This window comes from Myotis lucifugus, unplaced genomic scaffold, assembly GCF_000147115.1.
Source record: "Myotis lucifugus unplaced genomic scaffold, Myoluc2.0 scaffold_42, whole genome shotgun sequence".
Lineage (NCBI taxonomy): Eukaryota > Metazoa > Chordata > Mammalia > Chiroptera > Vespertilionidae > Myotis > Myotis lucifugus.
The window spans coordinates 1,225,277-1,249,915 of record NW_005871090.1 but is presented as its reverse complement, the minus strand read 5'-3'; the positions used below and the strand labels follow the sequence as shown (position 1 = coordinate 1,249,915).

General features: G+C 38.9%; 1 protein-coding gene across 1 annotated transcript in view; it reads right to left on the bottom strand.

The window, feature by feature from the left end:
• Positions 1-1,920: 1,920 nt before the first annotated feature.
• The window catches only part of SNAP25 (synaptosome associated protein 25), a 78,561-nt gene continuing 55,842 nt past the window's right edge, over positions 1,921-24,639 (bottom strand). Inside the window, exons 4-8 of the mRNA XM_006087954.3 lie at positions 21,701-21,749; positions 15,258-15,375; positions 11,193-11,318; positions 8,632-8,776; positions 1,921-3,201 (exon numbers count right to left, since the gene is read on the bottom strand). Coding sequence (XP_006088016.1) covers positions 3,133-3,201; positions 8,632-8,776; positions 11,193-11,318; positions 15,258-15,375; positions 21,701-21,749 — 507 coding nt within the window. The 3' untranslated portion in view covers positions 1,921-3,132. The remainder of the gene's footprint in view (positions 3,202-8,631; positions 8,777-11,192; positions 11,319-15,257; positions 15,376-21,700; positions 21,750-24,639) is intronic.

Sequence of the window (24,639 nt, the reverse complement as noted above, 5' to 3'; positions counted from 1 at the left end):
GAGAGGCATCATCCTGAATTTATTTTTTAGGCTTCTCTCTATCTTTATACACATTGGGTTTGAATCATGCCTACATTACTTACTAGCTGGGATAACTTGTTTAACTAAACTATTAATATCTTCTTCTGCAAAATGGGCTATCATACCTATTTTACAGAGTTTTTAAGAGGGTTTAATGAATCTAACTAAATAAGGCACTTAACATAGCACCCGGCATTGACTGGATGATTACAAAATATGAATTTTCTTTTCTTTCTCTTAATTTCCATTGCAATTATCAACCTACTGACAAAGCACTGAGACAAAGATTAGGGAAAGTTGGTCAAATCAGATGTGGGGAGGATGTGAAAGAAGGATAGCAGAAACTAGAATGGAAAGGCAGACAGAGGGAAGGACCCAGGGCCACATTTCCCCGCCGTCTGGCCTTTTGTAGAAGGATCATGGAAGAGGGAGATGAAAGATTTAGCTTTTACAGTGTTCCTCCTCATTATATTTCTAATGTACTTCCTGAGTTGGCACATTGCACAGAGCTGATTCATCCCCAGGGAATATGTTCTCCTTTAGCCAAAAGGAGCTGACTGCATTAGAGCTGGAGTTGAATGAACTCAATTATCAAAGATATATGCTTCAGAATGAATTATGTGAATGAACTCAATTATCAAAGATATATGCTTCAGAATGAATTATGTGATGGATCTTCAAGCAAAATGCCCATATGAGGCGAGGGAGGTAATGGTGGTGTTGATGAAGGTGGTGAAAGAGATGGAGGTGGAGGCAATGGTGGTGATGGCAATGGTGATGAAGGTGATAATGGTAATTGGGAAGTAGCAGTGATAAAGGTGGAGGTGGTGGAAGTGCTATTTAAGATGGAAAGGTAGCAAGAGGCAGAAGAAAGGTGAAGGTGGTGGTAGTCGAGGCAGTGATTATGGTGGAGGTACAGGTACTACAGGTAATGGTGATGCTGGTGGAAGTGTTGGTGGTAGAGATAATGATGGTGGAAAAAATGATAGTGATGTTAAGAAAATTGAAAACACATGTCCACACAAAAACTTATATTTGAGTGTTCATAGCAGCACAACTCATAATAGCCAAAAAGCAAAAGTAATCCCAATGTCCATTGATGGATGAATGGATAAACAAAATGTGTTTTCCAAATAATATTATTTGGCCATAAAAAGGAATGAAGCTCTGTTATATGTTTCAACGTGGATGAACCTTGAAAACATTATGCTAAATATAAGAAGTCAGTCACAAAGGATCACATATTGTCTAATTCCATTATATGAAATGTTCAAAATAGGCAAATCTATAGAGACAGAACATAAATTAGTGGTTGCCTACAGCTGGGGAAAGTGGGATGGGAGTGATGGCTAATAGGAATCGGGTTTCTTTTTGGGATGACATTATTCTAAACTTAGATTGTACAACTCTGAGTATACTAAACACCATTGAATTATATACTTTAAATAGGTGACCTGTATTGTAGGTCAAAAAGCTGTTAAAAAGTTGGGACAGCAGTGGTGGTGGTTGTGGAGGGCTCAATTTTGGTGGGAGTATACTGGGTGGAGGAAGGAAGAGTAAGAGTTGATTGACAACTGATATACCTAAATCTATGTAGGGCTAAATCTGAGCACCGCAGATTTTTTTCCATTCTTTTTTCTGTTTTCTGGAAAACTATATATCCTCCCACAGCCAACACTGAATCTACACACACGGATTTCTGAAAAAGATTATAAAAATCAAGCCACATTCCAACTGCCATTGGAATTGTATCTAAAGGAGACGCGTTTGTTTTTTCCATACAGTGTCCTCAGCACACAGAATTGGCTTCTTAGGAGCAATCAGACAGGGGAGCCAGGTCTCCTCTTCCTGTGTGAGTGTGAAGTCAGATGGGGTCCATGAAGAAGTGAAAGCAGACAGTTGGTGTCTATAATTTTTAATAATTTTAAACTAGCTACAAAATGTCAATCACTTCACAAACTGACAGAGGAGACATAAGGAATTTAATATTACATGCTGTAATAATATTTATCTCACAGTTTATATTTCATTCATTTATATTATTTTTTAAAGGTTTATCAGCTACTAAACATCTCAGCAATTTGGTGTGCATAGCTCTAGATTAAGCAACAGAGAACTGTACTGATAACAAATCACAGGGAAAACGGTGATTAGTAAGAGTCAGCCTTATAAAATTTACATCTCCACACTGTTTCACAGCAAGATTGCTTTCTCCAAAACACAGCCTTCAAAAGCAGAAAACAAACCCTATATTACAATCATTTGACATAGTTTCAGCCAAATGTTTATTTTGCTGGAAATGATAAAATGGTGAGTGTGTCAAATTCATCTTTTTAAAAAATTCTTTTTTTTAAAAAGGATGATGATGATTAATAAGTCTCTATATTGACAGAAAGAAAGTGACACTACTGCAGTTTTGCTGGTATAAATTAATCTTGACAGTCTCGATACTGAACATGCTTTGCTGTTTTGTTGTTGCTGTTGTTGCATGTGTGTGTGTGTTTTCATCAGTATGCTACTGTCATGGAAAGATTTTATTAAGTAGGAATCTAAACTCTATTTAGTTCTCATGCATAAATGCATAAATCACATCACTTTTAGTGCAATGCCTGTTATGTAATTCCACATTTGTCTAATTGTGAAATCATAAAGACAGATGACAGCCAGGAGGAACCAAAGACAGCAAATTTTGAGAGTTTCAGAGCCCAACACCCAAAGAAAGGACCGTGGCAGTAGCTCTGTGGAATGTCACAGTTTTACAAGAACAATACTCTGTATTGAAAGAATCAACAGCACATTGAGCATTCCTTAATTGTTGTCATTCAGCAAACGCCACTGAGGAGAAAAAAAGAAAAATGAAACCCAAGACATCTTACATTGGGAGTTAGAGCCACCAAATGACCACTATATACAACCTTTGGAAAGAGAGAGACTCAGAAAGAACAAAAGACACAATATTTTTGGGAAGTTGATGGATGACACAAGACAACATTTACAATGGAGATGGACTGGTGTGTGTATGTATGTAGACCTACTATGTAATACCATGAGAAAAGCATGAAGGTGCTATCTTGCCCGACAGCATTTGGAAGAGAACACAGGTGGGCACATTTAACCGCTCCCCAGCATCTTTGTTGCACGTTGGTTGGCCTCATCAATTCTGGTTTTGTTGGAATCAGCCTGGGAAAAAGAGAAGGAAAAGAAAATTGAGGTTACCCATGAACATTTCATTCATCCTTGTGGGTCTAGTTCAAATGCCCCCTTTTGGGTGAAGGCATCTTGAAACTTCAATCAGAATTGACGATCCCTTTGTTTGTGTTCCCAGTCATTGCTTATGACTGTAAGTGGACATGATCATAGAAACTTGATCTTAGGTCTCATGACTGTTTTCCCCACAAGAGAGTGTCCTTTTGAAGACAGTTATATAATTTATTTTTCTCTCCTGAAATGGCACCCGATGACTTCTACGGTAGGCAGTCACATCTGTTGGATTGAGTTGAATTACTACCACTAGTGTTGTTGGGTTCAAATCATGGATAACTTATTAGTAGTGTCACTTTGAGTAAATTACTTAACATGATGGGGCCTCAGCTTTCTCATCTTTAAGCCAGGGGCAATAAAGACTACAGCTAATGAGAATGAGTGTCTACTATGTTTCACACATCCAATTTTGGTAACATCAAGACTGACATCATCTATGAGGTGTATACAGTATTGCTATTAGCTCCTTTTTCCAAGTGAGAAAACCAGTAAGAGAGGATTTAGGCAGTTTGTCTAAAGTCATAAGTCCCCTTAAATGGGGACACCAGAGTCAAATGCAAGCAGCCTAGAGTCCGAATCCACACTGCCTATCACTATGTTGCTCATTTTACTTCTTAGGTTTGCTGTGAGGATGAACTACATTTATACACATAATGTGCTTAGAACAAGGTTTTGCACGAATTAAGTGCTCGATACAGCTTATCTTGCTATTTTGTTATTTGGTGAAAATTTGGCTTGCTTTTGAGATGTCTAATAAATTTTCAGCCCTATTTCTGAAGATTCACTCCTATGAGTTTGATAACTGACTTATTTTAAAATGGATACATTTACCATAATTTTGTACCTTGATTAATCTCCTCACTGCTTGAGTTAGCTTTGCTGAACAAACAGAATGAAAACCAGGGCTGCTACCAAGCTAGACCTCTAAACACCAGAAAATAAATTATTTCTAACATCACTGAGAAACATATGAGGCAGCAAGTAGAAACAAAGACAAAGATTCCAGGAAAACTGACCTGTTTTTCTATCAATAGTATTTATTCAATGATTACTGGTTTTGCATCTACTGCTATGTTTGGTGAGCTCCAATTTCTATCAAATTGGGTCTTCTTTATTCAGTTTAATTGTGAATTCCTAGGACACTAGAGTTATCCATATTCAAATAGCAGTTTGTGAGTGGAAATATAAATATTTCTAGGTTATTCATAACTCTGAATTACCTGGCAATGATTCCCTACCATATGTTTGGATTATCAAGAGTTGACTTTCAAAACAAGTGAGAGCATTAATTTTCCTTGATTGTTTTGATCTATAGACTCATATTTTTGGCCTTGGGTTCCTAATTTGGAAAATGATATTCTCTCCTATTTTACTTGGCTCTCAAATTTTCTTTCTTCAGCTACAAATCCTATCAGAAACAATGACACTTGGATGCAAAGGAAAATTACAGGCTCAGACCAATGTGCAATGCTCCTGCAGGTTGAATTAAGCTATTTTTCCCAGCCTGACTCTGAGAAAAGCTCAAATGAAAAAAAATTATCCATTTCATAATAGGTAGCATTTCTGGAGGCAAATGTTCTAGGACCTCTTGCATTAAAAATGCACCAGTGAGCTTCACATGGTGGGGCAAGAGGATAATTTGAAGTGGAGCACAAGGCCACTCTGGATATCTTTAAAGGATTTGGAAGGAGCTGGAACAGACCTGTGTTCAATGAGCATCTGATTTCCACTTAATTCTTTCTGAAACATATCAATATTCCAGCCCATATGATATCTGACACAAAAGGTACCATTTTATTATTGGTGTAACAGAAGTAGTACTTTTTCCAAAAAAATCCTGAGATAACATTCTCTTAGGTGTCTTTCTGGTATTTGGAGAATGCCCCTGTGTTTTTCTATTTATACTAGAGGCTCAATGCACAAAATTCATGCAAGGGGCTCAGCCCTCTCAGTCCAGCTTCGTCCAGAAGGTTTTCCGGAAGGTTGTTCAGCTGTCTGGTCTAATTAGCATATTTTGCTTTTATTATTATAGATGCTTTAGAACTGTGTTTATTGAATCCAGCCCATTCATCTTCATATTTCTATTTAGAAGATCCTGAACTTGCTGGCATGCCCAAGATTTGCCTTTGTGGGAAAGCCAAGATGCCCACTGGAAAGCCAGTAAGAGAATTAGAAGGCGCTATTTAGCCCACCCTTCTGAACACTCTGGAAATCTCAACTTCAGACAATAGCAGGTAGTTTTTAGGCCACAGCTGAGACTTGCAGAACTGGAGGCTCATTACCCATCATGGCAGTCAGTTCTGATCCCAGGTTTGAACTATTCTCTTATTATCTTTCAGATGAGAAGACCAGGTCACAAAGCAGGAAAAACCCTGTTGGACCCAAGATCTTAGTTTTCAAACGCCATGTTTGCTAGTTGATAGGAGAATCTGAGGAGTGCTAAGGCAGCCTCACTATATTTCACTGGGTGTGACATCTACCACTGACAACTTTATTTATTTATTTTTTAAAATATATTTTTATTGATTTCAGAGAGGAAGGGAGAGGGAGAGGGAGAGAGAGGTAGAAACATCAATGATGAGAGAGAATCATTGATCAGCTGTCTCCTGCAAGCCCCCTACTGGGGCTCAAGCTTGCAACCCGAGCATGTACCCTTAATGTAATCAAACCCGGGGCACTTCAGTCTGCAGGCTGATGCTCTATCCACTGAGCCAAACTGGCTAGGGCTCACTGATAACTGTAAACTGAAGTTTTTCCTTGGTAACAACTCCATAAAATATCTGATATAATCTTGCCCCATTTTAGTTTTCTGAAAGAATGGTACCTTTTTAACCTTATAATAGTTTATGCAAGAGTGGGCAAAAGTAGGTTTACAGTTGTGAGTTCACAAAACAGTTTATTCTTGTAGTATTTATTATTGTATTACTTTCCATACAAATGACTGTAAACCTACTTTTGCCTACCTGCATATATAAATATCCTAAATTAGAAAGCAAGGTTTTTAAAAAGGCTAAGTAATTTCTTGACAGTCCTTGGGGAGATAGTGAATATTGCTTTGTTTTGAACTCCCAAAATTTCATTATTAATCCAGATGATAAGAAAGGATCATTACTGATGGAATTGAATGAAGGTTGTTGTTGGGGTCATGAGAGAATATGAGAGAGACATAAAATTCTCTTTACTTCTATCATGTGATTTTAATTTAATCTTAGTTATGGGAGAGACCTTTGCACAACATTTCCTATTAACAGAAATGCAAACATACATGAGAAGGTGAAAGTCTGTTAATAATTGTGAAGCCCATATAACATGTATCATTTGAGGGCCATGCTGGGTTAAAGTGGGTTCTAACTAAGTCATGTCCAGATTTTAATTAGTTGGGGTTTGGGGGGGGCGCTAGTTATTCAAAGGCAACTAGACCCCTCCCCACTTCTTAAGCAATTCAACATTCAAGGAACAATACAAACCATAATGGCTATTTCCCATCGTGACTTTGGATTAAACCATGTAGCTTCATATGTCTTTGTCCTTGTGGTAAATTGGGCCCAGAATGACAGGGTTTCCCTGAAGAATAAAGCTAGAATTGCAAAGTGGCAGAATTAAAGTGCCACTTGCCTTTCCAGGAACACTTTTTCTTGCTTCAAGTCCAATTCTATCCATAAAGGTTGACCCCTCTCTCTTAATATAAGTTCTCCTCTGGAACGCTAATTGAGTTAGAGATACATTATCCCCCTACATCTTTGAGTGAATTGAGTCCATGAATAGAAAATGACTACTTGTTTTTTCAAATCATTTTTCTGTTGGAAGGTAGTTCAGCAATTACTTCTTAGTTTATTTTTCTGGGCCATAATGGGTTAGGTCAGTTTGTGTTAGCTCCAGTGCTTTTTGAAGCTCTCAATATCATTCTAAAATCTATTGATTTGCTCAGCCTTAAAAGCTTCAGCATATCAAAGGCTCTAAACAATGGTAAATATGTCATGACTTGTAAAAGTAAGTAAAGCACAAGCATTTTGCCAACCAGCACTGACATTTGTGTAGCTCAATATTGATCAGGCAAAATATTATGCAGTCAGATACTTTCAGTATGGAGCCCTTAGAATACAACAAGGCAAAGTGTTTCCTTTATGTCTACTCATTCTTTTTTCAAATCAGTGGAGACTGCTTGGGTAGTAAGAAACTGAGTATTTAGCCTTATGATTCAAGAGATCTCAAAAACATCCTTCTCTGTTCATCAAAGTAGAATGACTTGTTAAAAGGAAATTCAGGGGCTCAGGTGGAAAACTTCAATATCTTCCAGGGAATAAACTTATGCATTTTAAGATCAGCCAGCTAGAATTGATACACAATTATGATTAAACCTATAATGTGTCTATTTTTTTCTTTTGAATTAGGATATTTTAAGAGATTTTAAGCATTAATCAAGATTCTACTGATTGGGGAGGGTTGAAATACAAAGATATAGAAACAATGTCAGATTTATATAATGTGGAATATTAGGTTTTGGTGTCCTTTTTTAAAAGCTTGTGGGAATATTAGGTTTTGGTGTCCTTTTTATAAAGGCCTTCCAATGTTTCTTTCTCTTCCCTTCTAATCTCAAGCCCCTATACCCACCCCTTCCCATTCTACTCTTGCCACTCTTCCTTAAGCCTCTTGGTGACCCTATGGGCTCAGTCATAGAGCCATATCTGGTGTCCTTGTGTGAATTCAATCTTGTCACATTATGTTCCTCACTTTGCAATCTGGACATGTTTACTGTTGGACTAGAAATGGAATCTGAGCCTTTTAGAACTATCATTAAAACTTTGGCATTTATAAAAATCAAAGCTTATATTCATCTTCTGCCTAAACTAAAATAACAATTCTTTTCCTCATTTCCTGATTTTATTCCTAAGTCATATCCACTGACTAGTTCCTAACCATCCTTTAAAACTCAATTCAAGTTCAATTCTTTTTTTCCCCATCTTCTGAACCTGGAAATCTTCCTTCATCTAACCTTCTTAGCATTTTCTGCGTGGCGCTCTCAGTGAATTACATTTTCTGTGGCAGTAAATTCATCTGGAGGCTAACCGTCTCTCCTTGGCTGTGAGTTTCTTGGCAGATGGATAGTATCTTTCTCATCTTTATATGTTCTGTGATGCTGAGCACACTGCTGGAAATAGAGGTGCCCTGAGGAATATCTGCTAGATTAAATTCTATCTTCTACTTACTTATCTGTTGCTCAATTTTTGTCTGCCAGTGTGTCTGAATCCAATGCCAAGGTTTGAAGGTCTCATTATGCCCTTCACACTTTCTCAGTGTTTAGTTCAGAAGTAATGAACAATGGAAACTTGCTGACTGCCACATGCTTACCTTCTCCATGATCCTGTCGATCTGGCGATTCTGTGTATCGATCTCATTGCCCATATCCAGGGCCATGTGACGGAGGTTTCCAATGATGCCGCTCACCTGCTCCAGGTTTTCATCCATTTCATTTTCTCGGGCATCATTTGTTACCCTGGAGTGAAACAGCAATTTTTAGTGGGTAAGGATGAGAAAAAAAACACACACCTTGAATATCAAGGATCCAAACCTTAGGAAAAAATCTATAGACCCCTAGATATCAATCTTATCTACCTGAAATCTCCATTCAATATGATAACATGATTTAGCTTTTATACATTAGAAAGCAATTTTTATTTATTTTATTGTATTAGAAAACAATTTTAAAATGCATTTTAAACCCTTGAGTTTCCATTATTAAGAATTTCGATTATTAAGTAGATTATCTGTTAAATTTCCACCAACACATTATTTTCTCCCTTCAAATATTTACCCCCAATTTTCATCTTTAAAAAAGAAAATTATTTTTAGTTGGGATGTTTCTTGGTCAGAGAATGAAGATGGAACTAGTTAGAAACTATATTTTTCTTTCTGAAATGTCAACCCAAATCTCCAAGAGTCAAATTCCAAATGAGAGAAAAGCTCATTGTGTGAAATCAGTGAATTTCTCTGCTCATCTTCTTCCCCATTTGGGACCAACATCAATGGGAAGAGTAATGTTCATTTCAATCTGCCCCTTAATCCCACTTGCTCCCCAGAACTCCACAGGGAACTACTTGTTCAAGATGACTTTTATTTGCTCAGATTTCAATGCTATGGGTTTTTTGGTGGCATTGTGAATGGATGATTTCAAGCGAAAACAACTGTGCTAAAAGGTTTTGTTCCAGTTTGAGTGGGGAGAAATGAGTAGGTTCTCAAAGTGCCTTACCATCTTGCCATTTCTTTTTTCTATAGCTCAGCTTGAAAGTGAAAAAGCAGTGACAGTAACTCTTTATTGCAAATGGTAGGTACTTACTCCAGAATATTCTGGCTAAATAACATTTTCCCAGTACAGATGGTGATGGGCTAAAAATGATCAGAGGGCTTAAAATCCTCCCCCCATAATAACTCCTGCTAAGTGTTTGAAAGCAACCCAGTCCAGAGAAAATGAAAGGGGGGGGGGACTTCCTAGCTTTTTTAGAAGAGAAGCTTATTTAAATGATCATCAACAGCTAAGGCATACTAGTACTTCCTATTCAGTGGTTCTCAGCCCTGATTGGGCATTTTCTAAAAACCTGCAGATGCCTGGGTCCCATTTCTAGAGCTTCTGATTCAATTGGTGTGGATTAGGTCCAGGCACTTGTATTAAAAAAAAAATCTCCTTCAGTCATTCTAATATGCAGCCCGGACTGAGACCTCCATCTAGTTTCCCTGGGAGCAGGGAGAAACAGAAATAGAATTGCCACCTGTGAGGCTCTAGGTAGATATCTAGACCTTATACCTAAGTGAGAGTGACCTGTCACTTGAACCTGGGTTACTGGTGGGCAACATTCTGGCCTGGTGATGATAACTATACAAGCAACTACCCTAGTTGCTGCTGAGTCCTGGTATAGTAGCCTATAAAAAGAGATCGTTTTGTTTTTTTCTTTTCAACACCTGGAATATTTGTTACTGTATTTGTTTTCTGGTCTCCTGAAAGCTGAGTTTTGTGTAATTGGCAGATCTGTGTAATTTAAGATTTTTAAAAATTGATATTTAAGTTGGCTTTTGCTTCCAGATCTCAAAGGAAATGATTAATAAGAAGCCAGGTATGCTCATTATTGTCTCTTTGCCCAGATCTGTTCCCTGACCGTTTCTCTCTGCCCCAAGAGGCTGACCTCTCTACAACAGTATCACCCAGGTTTTCTCACCTTCTGACTTCCAGAGGGCTTTGCAAATGGCCAGTGAGTGACTGGAAGGCAAGAGGAGGGAGGGGTTGGCACATCTATTGCCTGGCAGTGGCTGCATTTCTCTACCCACAGCTATCACTCTTGTTGGGTTCTGATAACAGCTCTCTTCTGTCCTGTCAGGACTCTTCCTGCTATTGCTAATCCATAAGTGCTTTACCATTACTTGTCATTAACCCTGTCCATACCTCTGTAACCAACCTCTTTAATAAGCTCTTTTCGATTAAACTCATGGAATGAGGTGCCTGTTTGCTGCTCATGTGATCATGTGACTTGCTCTGTCTGGTGAGACTTTGGCAAATATGACACAAGCAAAGGCTTGATAAGGGCTTGTGAATTGGAGCCTGCCCCTTAAAATGCTTTCACCACCATGTAAGATGCCTGAGCTGTTCTGCTGGAGAGACGACATGAGAACAGAGGCGCTCTGCTGACATCCCCTGCCAACCCTAGCAGATGTTGACAGCCGCAAACAAACGAGTGGGCCATGTTGCATCATTCCACACCCAGTTGCCTATAATGAATGAACCTAGGCTCTCGAAGAAATACCCAACCAACATACAGATGCATAAGTAATAAAATGGGTGTTGTTTAAAGAACCATTCAGTTTGGGGTTGTTTGTTACTCATAAATAGACAACTGTTACAGTGTTGGCTGTGCAAGGCTCACCTGCGGATAAAGCCACCGCTAATGGCCATCTGCTCCCGTTCGTCCACCACACGAGCAGGCTGGCTGGCCACCACTCCATCCTGATTGTTGCCCCAGGCTTTTTTGTAAGCATCACTCGACTTAAGCCTATGCAAAAAAGAGGGTGAGTGACAAGGCAAGATGGTGGAACGTCAAGCTCACAGCAACGGTTATCTCTTCAAGCCAAGAACCGAACCAAGCGAATGAGTTTTAAGTTGAGGCATTAGAGAATACCGATATATCATAATATGGACCCAAACAGTTGGCCACCACCATGCCTCAGCTACTCAGCATTTCATGTCCAATTGAGTCAATTGCAATTGTCAAGACTGTAACCTTTGCCCGCAATTTGTTCTTGTTTTGGCATGTTTTGGTAGTTTCGTTAGATTTAAGACAAGGACTAAGGTAGCTGGAGGACATTCAGTTCTATTTCCGTGACATGGTTATATTTTGAGACACAAAACACACAGGAAAACATACTGGCAGACAGACACAAAACAAGACTGCCAAGTAGGGTGTGTACATCACACCACAGCAACACACTGTCATCAAGAAAAACATACTCAACCAAGTTTTTACACACTATCATGCAGAATTCCGTTTAATTTCATCCCCCCGCCCCCCAACACATGTGCGGAACTAACCATTCCAACTCTGCATGAAGGACATAAAGGATTGGTGGTTGGCCAAGGGTGACGGTCTCTGAGTTGCCTCTAGCATGATCTGAGTTAGATAATATATCGGTACTTCCAAACAGTCACCATACATCCAGAGTTGATGTACAAACCTTTGTCCACAGAGACAAAAAGTAAAAGAGGCGTAGTGAAATGAATGCAGGAAAATAGAAGAGAGAACAAGCCATCTAGCACCAAAAAGGGAAATCCCTCTACGTCTTCTTCATGCACCAGCTACAGGCATGAGTAGAAAGTGAAGCATTCTCATTTAAGCCAAACTACTCCAGAAGTTGACCATTCTCAAAAAAGGCACTAGCAGGGCAGTAATAGCCTTCATGAGGATTTGAAACGCAGTTTCAATAGCTTCTTTGTCGGGCTCAAGGGCAGGGTGGGAGTGAGTACAAACTCCTACTTCAAACTATCCTGGGATGTGGCAGGGGGAGTGGTCTGGAACTAGTGTGGCCTCCATGGGCCATATTTCACTGAGCTGCCTTGGAGAGAAACTTAAAATCCAGGCATACCTGTTGTGCCCAATAGGAACATGTGCAGCATATTTTGGTGGGTGTGTTGTTATTTAAGGCAATCAAAGATGTTTTTAGGTTCTTTGCATAGTAGAAACCACACACTTTTTAGTCCAAAAAAAATCAAAAGAACTTCCTTTGGTCCCATTTTCACAATTTCTATTAAAGATATTTAATCCCCCACCCTCTATTTTTACTTCAGAGAACCACAGCCATCTGTAGCTCTAATATTAATATTTTCAGATTGGGGATCAAACAACCCTGGAGACAAATTAGAAAATCATACAAATGAACCCTCAGTAGCTCCCACAATCTAGCGTAGAGCCCTTAGAGCAGTCAAAATTTACTGCGCTAAAGAACCGTGGGCCCACTCAGTGGGACAGGATGCAAAAACTAATTTAATGGAGCTTAGCATCTGGTTTTGTTTTTTCCCCCACTCCCTATCCCCTCCCTCCTCACATTAAAAGAAGTTACATGGACCTGGTGATGTTTTCTGCTATGTAAATGTCTGGTATACCATCTTTGGCAAAGTCAAGAGGGTAGGAAGGTTTGCGTTTCTGAAAGAAGGCAAATCACTGCACTCACAATGCTGCACATAGACTCACATAACTGCCGTACATCTATCATAATCCTTCGAAACATGCCGAGACAGGGCGAAGCCCCCAGAGAGTCCAGGGCACCACCAGACACTGCATTGTGACACATGGTTTTTACAGCATTATTTACACACAATAGGGAACACTTCGGTCAAGCTTTGAAGCTCAGTGAGGGTCTCTTGTGCCATAAGGAATTGGTGCCAACTCATATGTGGAATTCACAGGGGCCATCATCTCATTCAAACATTAGAATACATCCTGGGGGTGGGGGCCTGCCTCCACCCTTTCTCCACGCACAGTTAGCTGATGAATGGGAAAAATGTATCTTTTGGAATGATCACAAAACAGGTGTAAATCTCACCTGGTGGCAAGTAGCCACTAAAGACTATACAGTTAAATCTTGACTAACTGGAATGCTAAGGAAAGAGTCATTTTGGTGAATTATATAACTTTCTTCATTAACAGTGGGCCATGGAGGAAAATTTTGTTTCAGGGGTGATTGTTGATTATCAGTTGGATTCTTGAGCCACTTTCCTGTCTTTGTCTTAGGGTAGTGAACGTGATTGAATCTTTTATTGGTTATGCTTTCTCTTGATGTATCTGATGGCCTTTACTCTGAAGATCAATCAACTCATTGTTTGGTCTTCTTAGATGTGGAAGTTATAGAATGGAGACCAAGTGTGAGAATCCAAACTACCTAGATTGCCCATTTTCAGTCCCTGATGTGATTCCTCCCTCCCCCCGCCCCCCTCCCCCCAATTTGTTCATTTCTCTCTTTTTGCCAGAAATGGAAGGAAGCAAAAATATAAATACATTTGAGGGTTCCACTTAGCTAGATTCCAGTTAATCAGGCTTTACTGTAAATCATTCTCTTTTTAAAAAAACTTTTGTAATTATTTGTAAATCGAGCCCCTCCCCCTCCTAAACAGGAAGTGGGATATTTTAAATCAGCCTCAAAGTTTAAAGGATGTGAATGGTCATATAATCAGCTAGAAATGACATCGATTTCTATTCTAAAAGTTAGGACCAGGAGAGTTTTTAGGAAAAAAAAGGTTTCTGTTCAAAGGGAAATGGGAGGGGTGAGGGAGATCAGGTAACGGGTTTAATTTTCCAAATGCATGTTGGACAGCCCACTCATGCATTTTTTCCCACTGCTAGTCAAATGAAACTATCTTCCAGAACCTTCATTTTCAGGTTCCTTCTGTTGCAAACCTTTATAACCACATGTCACATTTCTGCTACATTCCAAAAAAGCGTTGCAGAACCTTGAGAACAGTTGAATGTTTTGTGATGTTGTGCATGCAAAATCTACACATTTCAACATTTTGACCAGTGTACAGGTAGATCTTCCAAGAGAAGGAATTTGGGAGGGATGGGTCCAATTTGGGTAAGGCTTGAGCACTTCTTGCTGAAGGACTCCTCGCCTCTGCCTTGAATATAACTGTGGCATCTCTTGTCTAATCGCTGATCAGGTTTGGCAACTGGCGGGCAGTTGAAAGGGTGAATCATTGTCATAGACTAATTTATAGAATGCTTACTTGGGCCAAATTACCTGTCGCTTGCTTCTGAAAAATCAACCCTTGATATATGTGCGTCTCCTCTCCAAATTTACCTCCAGTCTATGCTAAATCTGCAATTTTGGCTTTTGGGGTCGGGAGAAAAGAAAATTCATTGGGTGTCTCTTTCTTGAGGCTAGTCTCTGTGTCAAAGTACACTTTCTGAAAAATGTTGAAATGTTCGTCTATAAAAGTTGCTGACAGTGAAGCTTTCACTGTAGTATGCCTGATTTTTAATGCATAGACAGTAACTCCCACTAATATCATCTAGGCTATGAGATGAATGCATTGGAGACGGTATTGATCTGTTCTGCATGCCACATGCTCATCCTGCCTTTGTGCCTGGCGGGAATGAGCTTGTCAAGGCTTGGAGATGGGCCTTGGGAAACCAAAGCTTCAGGCAGGCAGGCAGCACCTACTTGTTACAGGGACACACACAAAGCCCGCAGAATTTTCCTAGGTCCGTCAAATTCTTTTCTGCTTCTTTCATGTCCTTATTGATTTGGTCCATCCCTTCCTCAATGCGTTCCAGTTGTTCTGATTAAATACAAGTATTTTATCCCCACAGAATGAAGCAGATGGAAAAGGACAAAGAAAAAAAAGACAAAACTTCAGACATTCACTTTGACATTAAAAAAAGGAAAAGAAAGAAAGAAAGAAAACTGGACGCCACAGATTAGAGCTGGTACCCAGTACCTACTTGTTACAAGGACATATGAAAAGGCCACAGCATTTCCCTAAATCTTTTAAATTTTTCTCGGCCTCCTTCATGTCTTGGTTGATATGGTTCATGCCTTCTTCGACACGATCGAGTTGTTCTGGTTAGGACAAAGGGATGACAGTGTGGAATGAATTTTTTTGGGGGGTTTCCAACACAACATGAGAAATGACTACGTGAAACAGAATTTGAAAGAGAAAGATATTACAATGCATTGTCTGAGAGGATGCATTGCTGTCGACTGCTTCGGGCTGCCCTACACAGGCATGGGTGGAAGGAAACGAACAAAAAGAATGCTCAAAATAGTTTGCAATTCAGACATGACAGGATGGGGTAGGTAGGCCTGTTTGATTCTGAATATCCAGGAAAAAAAACACAGCGATTCACTTACTCAGGTGCCAGTGAAATCCAAGAGAATGAAAAACGGTGTTATGTTAGGCATTCAGATTTAATGCTACTAGACAAAGTATTTGCTTCAACCTTAAAAATGTCTCTATCTTGGTTTTAAGCATCCTCAACCAAATAAGGTTAGGAAGTAGGATCCATCTTTTTCTTTGGGGAAAATAATAACTAAAGTGATAATTAGCAATGGTTTCCAGATCTCCCCCCTCCCCGACCCCCAGCAGTGGCCATCTAGCCAAAGGCAGCACATGGGCAGCTCTCAGTTTTGAATACTTAATTCATAGCAATTCACAGAAGATATAAAAACGGCACCATCAGCACACAACGTTACAAGTACTGGGACATTTCCATTCATCCTCTCATCCTATGACTTACTTGCTATTAAGGCTTTGGAAGGCATTTCACACCTCTGCCCCCTGATCTCCCTTTCTCTACCATGGGGGACATGCTAGATCCCAATTGCCGGCAGAAAGCAGGGAAAATGAGTGCATGAGTCTTTGGAGGAGTGATGGATGGGAACATAGAACAGTACTGAGTCATCGCTGCCAGCAGAGCTGACCTTGGTGTATGAGAGACATAGATCAATAGCCATGGAAGCGAATTGTGCTTCTAGGTTGCCAGAGTTACATACACGAACTTGGTTAATTTTTCAAAAATTGTGTCACCAAATTGAGTCAACTACAAATTCAATGAAAGGGTTTTTAAAACAGCTTTTAAGACCATTACAGGAAGGCAGAAATTGGTTGTCCAATTACAAAACCTAATTATCCTTCCTTTCCTCTTTTCATCTATACTTGCATGCAAGCATGCCTATGCTTCCGGGAATAAGGGCAGGATTAGACTTAAACTGATAAATACATTTCTGGTCGATGGGCATAAATACTCACTTAAAAACAATTTCACATTAAATGGTACAGTGGAATTATCATCCTGAAAAACAAAGGTTCATTAGTGACCCAAACTGAGGAGACTGTCCATTTGGAAAACAGGAGCCTGTTGTTTTCTCTTTTGTGAGGTTGAAGAACAGAATTCAGATGATTAGGGATGTGCTGTTTCTGCTATGCTTTTCACATGACCAATAAAAACAAAATTTAATGTTCTTCAGCATTGAATAGTTGGAAGAATAACAGTGTAGTACTGGCGACCTTTTGCTGAATAAATACAGATATAGTAAGAAGGTCTTTAAGAAAATCCTAAAAAAAAAGGTCAAAAAAGAAAAAAAGAAAAGCAATTCTGTACATCCCAGAAGATTTGGTACTGTTTAAAAGAATTCATTCCAATTTCCTTTTAAAATGCAATAAATTAGTTTGTAGATCAAATTAACTAATAAATGAAAAGATTGATGAGGGGGAACCAATCAACATCATCAAAAGAAAAGCCATGTTAAGTTCAGATGAAAACAGGGGTACCAAGTCCCAATGGGATACTTGCTAATGGCTTCCTGGTATGCTGGGTTGAGATGAGATTGAAGGAGAGTCTGGGCTCAGAGGGAAAAAAGCCTGTTGGACTCAATTAATGACACTGAAGTACATACAGATTTGTATTTGCTCTTAATCAAAATATTAACTTATGGCTCTATTTCAGGAGCCCCACTTGTTTTGCCTTCTGGGGTTGGGAGATAACAGAAAAATTGGTCCACCAGCATTGGGCTTCTGAAGTAAATAATTCAAAATAAAGATAAAAACAAGTGGGTTCAAATCCATATTCTGAGAGCTGGGTCCTTCCATGGCTGCTGGCTTGCTCAGCAAGGTCATAGCTAAGAGAGGATTCTGAAGTGCTTTCAGAAAAGTTGATGCAGAAAACTATTTTATAACTAGCTCTATTGGTTGAGTATATCTTTATACACAATTGTTAAGTCAAACACTTAATTTAAAAATATTATGGAACCATTTTCTCACAGATGATTCTAATATTTTTAGGGTGTACTGAATTATATTTCTGGATATGTTAGGCGTATTGTGACTTCAGGGACACTAATACTTTCTATGAAGACATTTCTAGGGAAATGCTTGAAAATAACCGATATCCTCACTCCATTCTGAGGGGCACAGCAGCATCTCGGGAGCTGGTGCAATGCATTGTCCAGGGCTGACTGCTCCTTCCCTCCCTAAGTTTGCTTTCTGGCTTGTTTCTCTTTATTCTTGGAGCTAGGGAGGAGAATAACATTTTGATCAGAAGAGGTATTCCAGGAGATAACACTATCTAGATAACACTTGTTGGGGCAAGAACTTGAACTTTCTTCTGCCATGTTTGGATGACTGGTGATTTGTGATGGATCCACCGATGGCAGGTTACTCAGGGATCCAAGTTTAGACATCTATTCTACTAATCTTACTTAAGCAAGGCATTATGGGGCCTTTAGAATCCTCAACCTGATCAGAAATAGTGGAAGAACAGCAAACTATCAATGCTATTGGCCAGTATGCAAGCCTTCATGAGTATATCCAGTTAGAAGATAGATGCTGCCTGTATGATTTTCATTTTGCATTGATGAGTATATGGAAACCATTTAAATAAATTTAAATAACCACATGTGGCTGCCGCATCGGACAGTTGCAGCTTTAGTCATTCATTTCATATTTGTGAGTGGACTTTAGCAAGAGGGATGTTCTCACAAATGCTACCTTGTAGTGTCATGCACCTTTTCAGAAAGTCAGCAAGTGCTCTGAACGAGGCTTGACTTTGCCTTTACTCTTCCAGGCAGCGGTTAATAATTTTACTGTTTAGAGTTGACCCCATGGGATTTCCCCAAGAGCTGCAGCTTCAGCATCAAAACAAACATAGAACCCAGCAAAGACCACCAAAAGGAACAAGAGATAAGGAAGTGAAAGGTTAAGTCATCCCACATTAGTGTTAAGGTTGTTCCATGGGAATTTCTCTTGGAGAAAAGAAAAGTCCCAGGACTCGGGACATTTCCAGGGCCGTCTGTCATGCTCCTTGGTGTCTCCTGATACCTGGGTATAAAACAAGAATCCAGTAAGAAATATCTGAGTGCAACCATATAGCTGGACAACCTGGGATGGTTCTTCAGAAGGATGGCTGTTTCCAGAGACTCCTGTGCAGCTGCAGGATTGAAAGGGCCAACACCTTTGGTGTTCAGGCATAAACAGAAGTACTAGAGCATCACTGGAGAGAAATTTTAAAGCAGTTACTGATCTAAACAGCTAAACACAGCATATGCAGAATTACAATGCATTTATGATGGCAGTGAAGATAGTTGTTGCCTTATGCTCATTTGTCATTTTAAAAGGTGCTCATCTCCTATTATAGTATAAATGGAATGTGTGAAGTACATTTAGCTGAGGAATTCAGCAGTTACTGTGGTGTAGCCACATTACTAAGAATAATATATTTTTGCATTTGTATGACAATTTCGGCAATGTTTTTCTCTATATTTTTTTCATCAAAGTACAATGAACTTTGCAACTCAAGTAAGCATGCTATTACCTTTCTCTCTTGTTAATACCAGATGTGTATATATTATTTTCCATGTTTTTATGTCAGTGTTTTATAGTTAGGGGGATAAGAGAAATTTTCCTACACGTTTGCCCAACCTTTCCTCCTACTGCAATGCTCCCTTTCCCATCCCTTCACATACAAATTATTAACTGTAGAGTTAATAAGGTGGAACTCCTAATTACTTAAATGTATCTGTATCACCTTAGCTCTGGAAATGAGGTACCATTCTTCTATATGGGCATCTACTGCTTAATTTAAAAACAAACCAACAGTGTTTAGATGCATCCCGAGTTTCAAAGTCTGGACCACTGTTACAGAGATCAAGCCAGTAAATCTTACAATTATAGCAAATTCATTGGGGTAGTTCTGAAGACTGCCACCACCATTTCCTCAAAATACAATTCCATTAGACTCCTTTATTTGCATATATATATATATATATATATATATATATATATATATATATTGACAATTTGTATATTAAAATTGGGGCAGGGGAGCATTGGGGTTGATTTTCAAAAAACTTTTTTCTTGATTTTTATGGATTGATTGGTGCATATTTATTGAAACACTTGAATACAAGTAAATAATATAGAACGTAAGTCCTTACATGACAGCCATGAGGATTTGCCCCTCAGATGTCCTTTAAGAGGGACCCTGCCAGGAGGAGTATAATTAGCTGACACCTCCAGCTGCTGCACCTTTGGAATCTGTCACAGCATTTACATGGAAGCCATGCTCTTCCAAGGATGCTTCTTGCCAATGGCTGAGCACAGTAGGTTTACTAGAGCTGAGGCATTCCTGCCCAACATGAGGCTGTTCTCTGAGGAGTCTTTGCTCCTGGGCTTCACATCCACCTGGCTGAGATGTTCTCAGAGCAGAACTGCATTTGAGACCCTTCCTACCCAATCCTGATTCCTCCCTTCTCTTCTCTTGTGTCAGATCCACAACACAGTCAGAAGGCTCTCCCTGCCTACTCTTCCTCACGCTTTCCTTGACCCATCTTCCCAGAGGACCCCAAAGATACACCTTTCCTCAGTCCCTGCCTGTCCACCTGCCCTGTAATTAATGATTGCAGAATATGCATTTTTATGGCCATACCATGATTCATTTGGTTGGTCTCCCCACTGACAGAGAGTTGGGCTGTTTCCAGTTTTATACAATGACAGGTAAGGCATGTACATTTTTCTTTATATAATTGTCAATGTACGCCTGTAGTGTACAATGCTGAGTGGAATGCTTTGGTCAAAGATGGGTGCACTTCACAATTTGAAGATATTATCAAATTACTCTTCAAACATTTGTTACTAGTCTGTAGTGCCCATCTGTAGAATGAGAGTTTCTGTTTTCCCAACATATTCACAGCATTGGTCATTATAAATTTTAAATATTTGGGTCAGTCTGCTACAGAATGGTATCTCATTATTGCTATTGCATGAAGCATGGTTTCATATGTCTATTTGTAAACTGATGATTTATAATTTACACCCATTTTTTGTTTTAGTTTTTGCTCTTTTCATTGATGATATGCAAAGACTCTGATTTTATAAAAATGCTTTATGTCTCTTACCAGCATGGCAAAATTTTTCCCAGCTTGAGCTTTATGCTTAGAGTTTATTTATGGTACCCCATAAACAAAGATAAAAATATAAAACATTCTTAACAACTTACTTACAAGTGTATTTATGATCTCCAAAAAACACTTGTGAATAAGTTGTTGTGAGCTTTATATTTTTATCTTTGACACTATAAAACATTTTTGTGATTCTGAAGAATTTTCTAATTCTTTCATAAAATATGAATAAAAATTTTCTTAAAAATTGTTTATTATGATAAGAATTCAGAATGAAATCAGGTAACTAACTTGTGGCTTAAATGAAACAAATCATCACTGTATGACTACCCATATTGAGACAAAGAAAAAGTTTGGTATTATCCTTCTTCATTCCACCTTAGAGATGCTATACTAAAATGTTGGCCCTCTGATTTTCATTGTTTCTAGAATCCCCATAATTTTAAAAACAGGTCTAATATTTCAATTGGTTCAATTTTCCATTTTCCTATGATCCTCCCAGTTATTTAAAGCATCCCCATAATGATTTGGAAATCAAAACTGCCAGCTACTGAATTAGGATGGTCAAAGGAAATGGATGGCGTGATGTGTGTGTGTGTGTGTGTGTGTGTGTGTGTGTGTATAGAAGAAAATCAAATTTATTGAAAAGAGTGGGAATAAGGGGAATAAGAAAATTCTCACACTGTCCAAAATACTATCATTTAAAAAATCAACCACACAAGTAATTTTTGCTTTTAAAAATCTGTTACCCTACCATATATAACAGGGAGAGTAGTGCTATTCATTTAATCATGAGGGCCTCAACATTTCCATACATTTACCTTTACAATCTTTTCAATAGAAAAGGAAGGCAAGATGATGAAAACGCTAGAATCTTCACATTCATCTATGTGTTTAACATGTGGGAAAATGACCACCTGTGTCTGCACAATTTTTTTAATGCACTTTATTCAGACAAGAAATTGTTCTTACTGAAGAAATCTCAACTTACCTCCTTGTTCATCCAACATAACCAAAGTCCTGATACCAGCATCTTTACTCTATATTCCAATAATGGTAGCAAAGTTGAAAAAGAGTTAGAGAGAAAAGAGAGAAAGATAAATCAGTAAAAGGGGATAATTAGCTCTATTAGAAATGGAAAATGGAGAAGGTCCCAAGAAAAAGAGGAAGGAAATATGGCAAGAGTTTAGGGGCTCAGGAGGGACTCAGAGGAATGGGTTACCTATGGACTTGCTCTATCAGGGATCCTCAGGGTAGAAGAGGGAGATATAGTTCCATGTAGATAGGGCTTGGCACAAAATTGGAATACACATACTTAATATTATACTGGGATTTTATATTGGGAAATAAAAACACCTGCAGTTTTCATAACATCAACCACAGAAAGCTAATCTTACAAAATCTTCTAGACTAAATCTTCTCTTGCCTGATGTATCAGAAAGTCTCCATCAGTGAATTGGGTGGGGTAGGGGGGAATGCCACATGGGGAAGATGTGTAAAAATCTTGGGGGCAAGATTTTTAGGTTTACCAAAGGAAAAGATTGCTTCACAGAGGTTGAGAAACACAGCTCAGGAGGAAACTCACTCTTCTGTGAGATTTAGAAAAGGATTGGCAGATGAGAAATAAAGGTCATTCTCATAAAATAAGGATTTCAGAATAATCTAAAATAAATCTATTTCTTATTTCAGGTTGAAATCTGAATTTCTTTATTCTGAAACACAATTCTGCACAGTAATGCAGTATGAGAAAATAATTCATTCATGAGCTTCTTGCAGTTCTTTATTACAGTTCTCAATGGAAGTAAAGACCTTCCGTTCCAACAGGTAACTGTTAATAAGTATAAAATGGCATTGCTTACAGTTTGAATGAATTGTTTTGTTTTGTTTTTCATGGAAAGCTCCTGTGTCTCCTAGAACATAATCTAAAATTAGCCATCTCTCATAGCCCCGTTTATTTTCTACTGACTTATTTTAAATAAGAAAGAGAGAGATGTTAGTGGAGGTCAACAGAGGATTTTTTAAAATGGTATTTTAACAAGTCAATTCTAATAGTGCTTCCCAAAATTAAATATAACACTAAAAGTGATTTTTGTGAGCTTTTATAATTGCCCATTTCAGAGAATGGGTCCAGCTAACTCTCCCAGACACCGAAGCCTGCCTTGCTTTTAAAAATAGTTGGATAGGCTTTAGTTGTGAAATCAGGACGCAGTCTGGAGAGTGACAGCTCAGGAGGACTTCAGGGGTCATGATCAGCACAGATTCTAGAGCCAGACTCTGCCCTGGAAACCTACTGATTTCATTTCTTAGCTGTGAGACCTCAGGCAAATGTCTTAATTGCTCTGTGCCTTAGTTCTCTCATTTGTCATATATAATAATAGTTACTACGTCATTGAGTTGTTGTGGGAATTGAATGAGTTAATATGTGGCATGTGGTAGATTTGTGCCTGGTCTATATTTAGCATTACTGAAGTGTTTATAAAATAAATACCTTCAGAAGATGCATCTAGAGCAGGATATCTAGGCAACCTAAAAATAACATTATTACCCACTAGCATCAGAAGCTTCTAGACCACTACTTCTCACACTTAAATGTGCACATGAGTCCCCTGTTTAGGAAATACCTTGTTAAAATGTGGATCCTGGTTCAGTAGGACTGGAGAAAGCCTGAGATTTTTGCATTTCTAACAAGCTCGTCTGTGCTGATGCTGCTGGTGTGAGGATTGAGCAACAGGATTCCAGACTCCAGAAGACATTTCAAAATCTCTTTCTTAAATGTGTTGTGAACGGACATTCATCTACACTATCCTGTATTTGAATGATTTCTATGCCTTTTCCTGCAAAGTTATCCATTATGTATGATAAGAAATTTTAAAAAGCAGATGGCTTATTCAGGCATTTGGATGTGACAATGCAAGTTCTGGTGAGCTGAAGAGGCATCTCAGAGCATCAACTCAAGGCTGTGCATAAGATCCTGGTTCCATTCTATTGGGGACAGTGGGTGGGAAAAAGGTTAGTGATTTCAGTTTGGCCAGTTCTCATCTGTTTATTTATACTTTTTTGATATGTTATTATACCCTTTATTTTATATGGAGCTCTGCAAATATAATTTCACATTTGCTCGGTTTCAACACTGGAATAATTCACAGAACTAATCTGAAGGGGCAAAAGTTGACCCCAATTTGGGAGAACAGAAGTAGTGAACGTGGACGAGGGAGTCAGGAATGCTGGGTTGTGCTCTTAGCTCAGCCAGCAACTAGTTATGAGACTGAGAGAGTCGCCTGGCCTCTCGGGATGTTTCTCCATCTTTAAGATAAGGGTAGAGATGCCATATAACATTGGTGGTTAGTGGGTTGGTTCATTCACTCCCATGCTCGCTCATTCATTCATTCACTCACTCACTAAGAGTTTATTGAGCCTCCATTCTGCTCCAGGCACTGAGGATAAGAGGTCGGTAGACAAATGCATGGCTTCTCAATTGTACTTCACAGTGAGAGACAATCTGGTCAGGTGGGGGGAGCGGGGATCTGGGAGTCAGTTACTCTGAATCTAGACTTACCTTTGAAATTTTGTTTCTAGAGTCACCTATTCTGTTTCTCAGCTTTCCCAGCTTCTGGTGGTAATAGCAATAGCTCCTTCACTTCCCAGAGTACTCAGGAGGATAAAATGAGCTATGGAATGTAAAAGGCTTCTACAAATTCTACTCCATGGGAGACTGTGGTTCAAAAAGGAGTACATCAAGATAAAGGACTTCATTTATAGAGACTCTCAATCAGTTTAGAATGAGTTGCTTTTGTTTTTGTTTGTTTTCTTAGATCCTTCTATTTGTGTGTGTGTGTGTGTGTGTGTGTGTGTGTGTGTGTGTGTAATTCTCAAAGCAAAAAAGGAAATATAGTATATTGGACAGGAAGTTAGGTGCTGTGCATAATATTT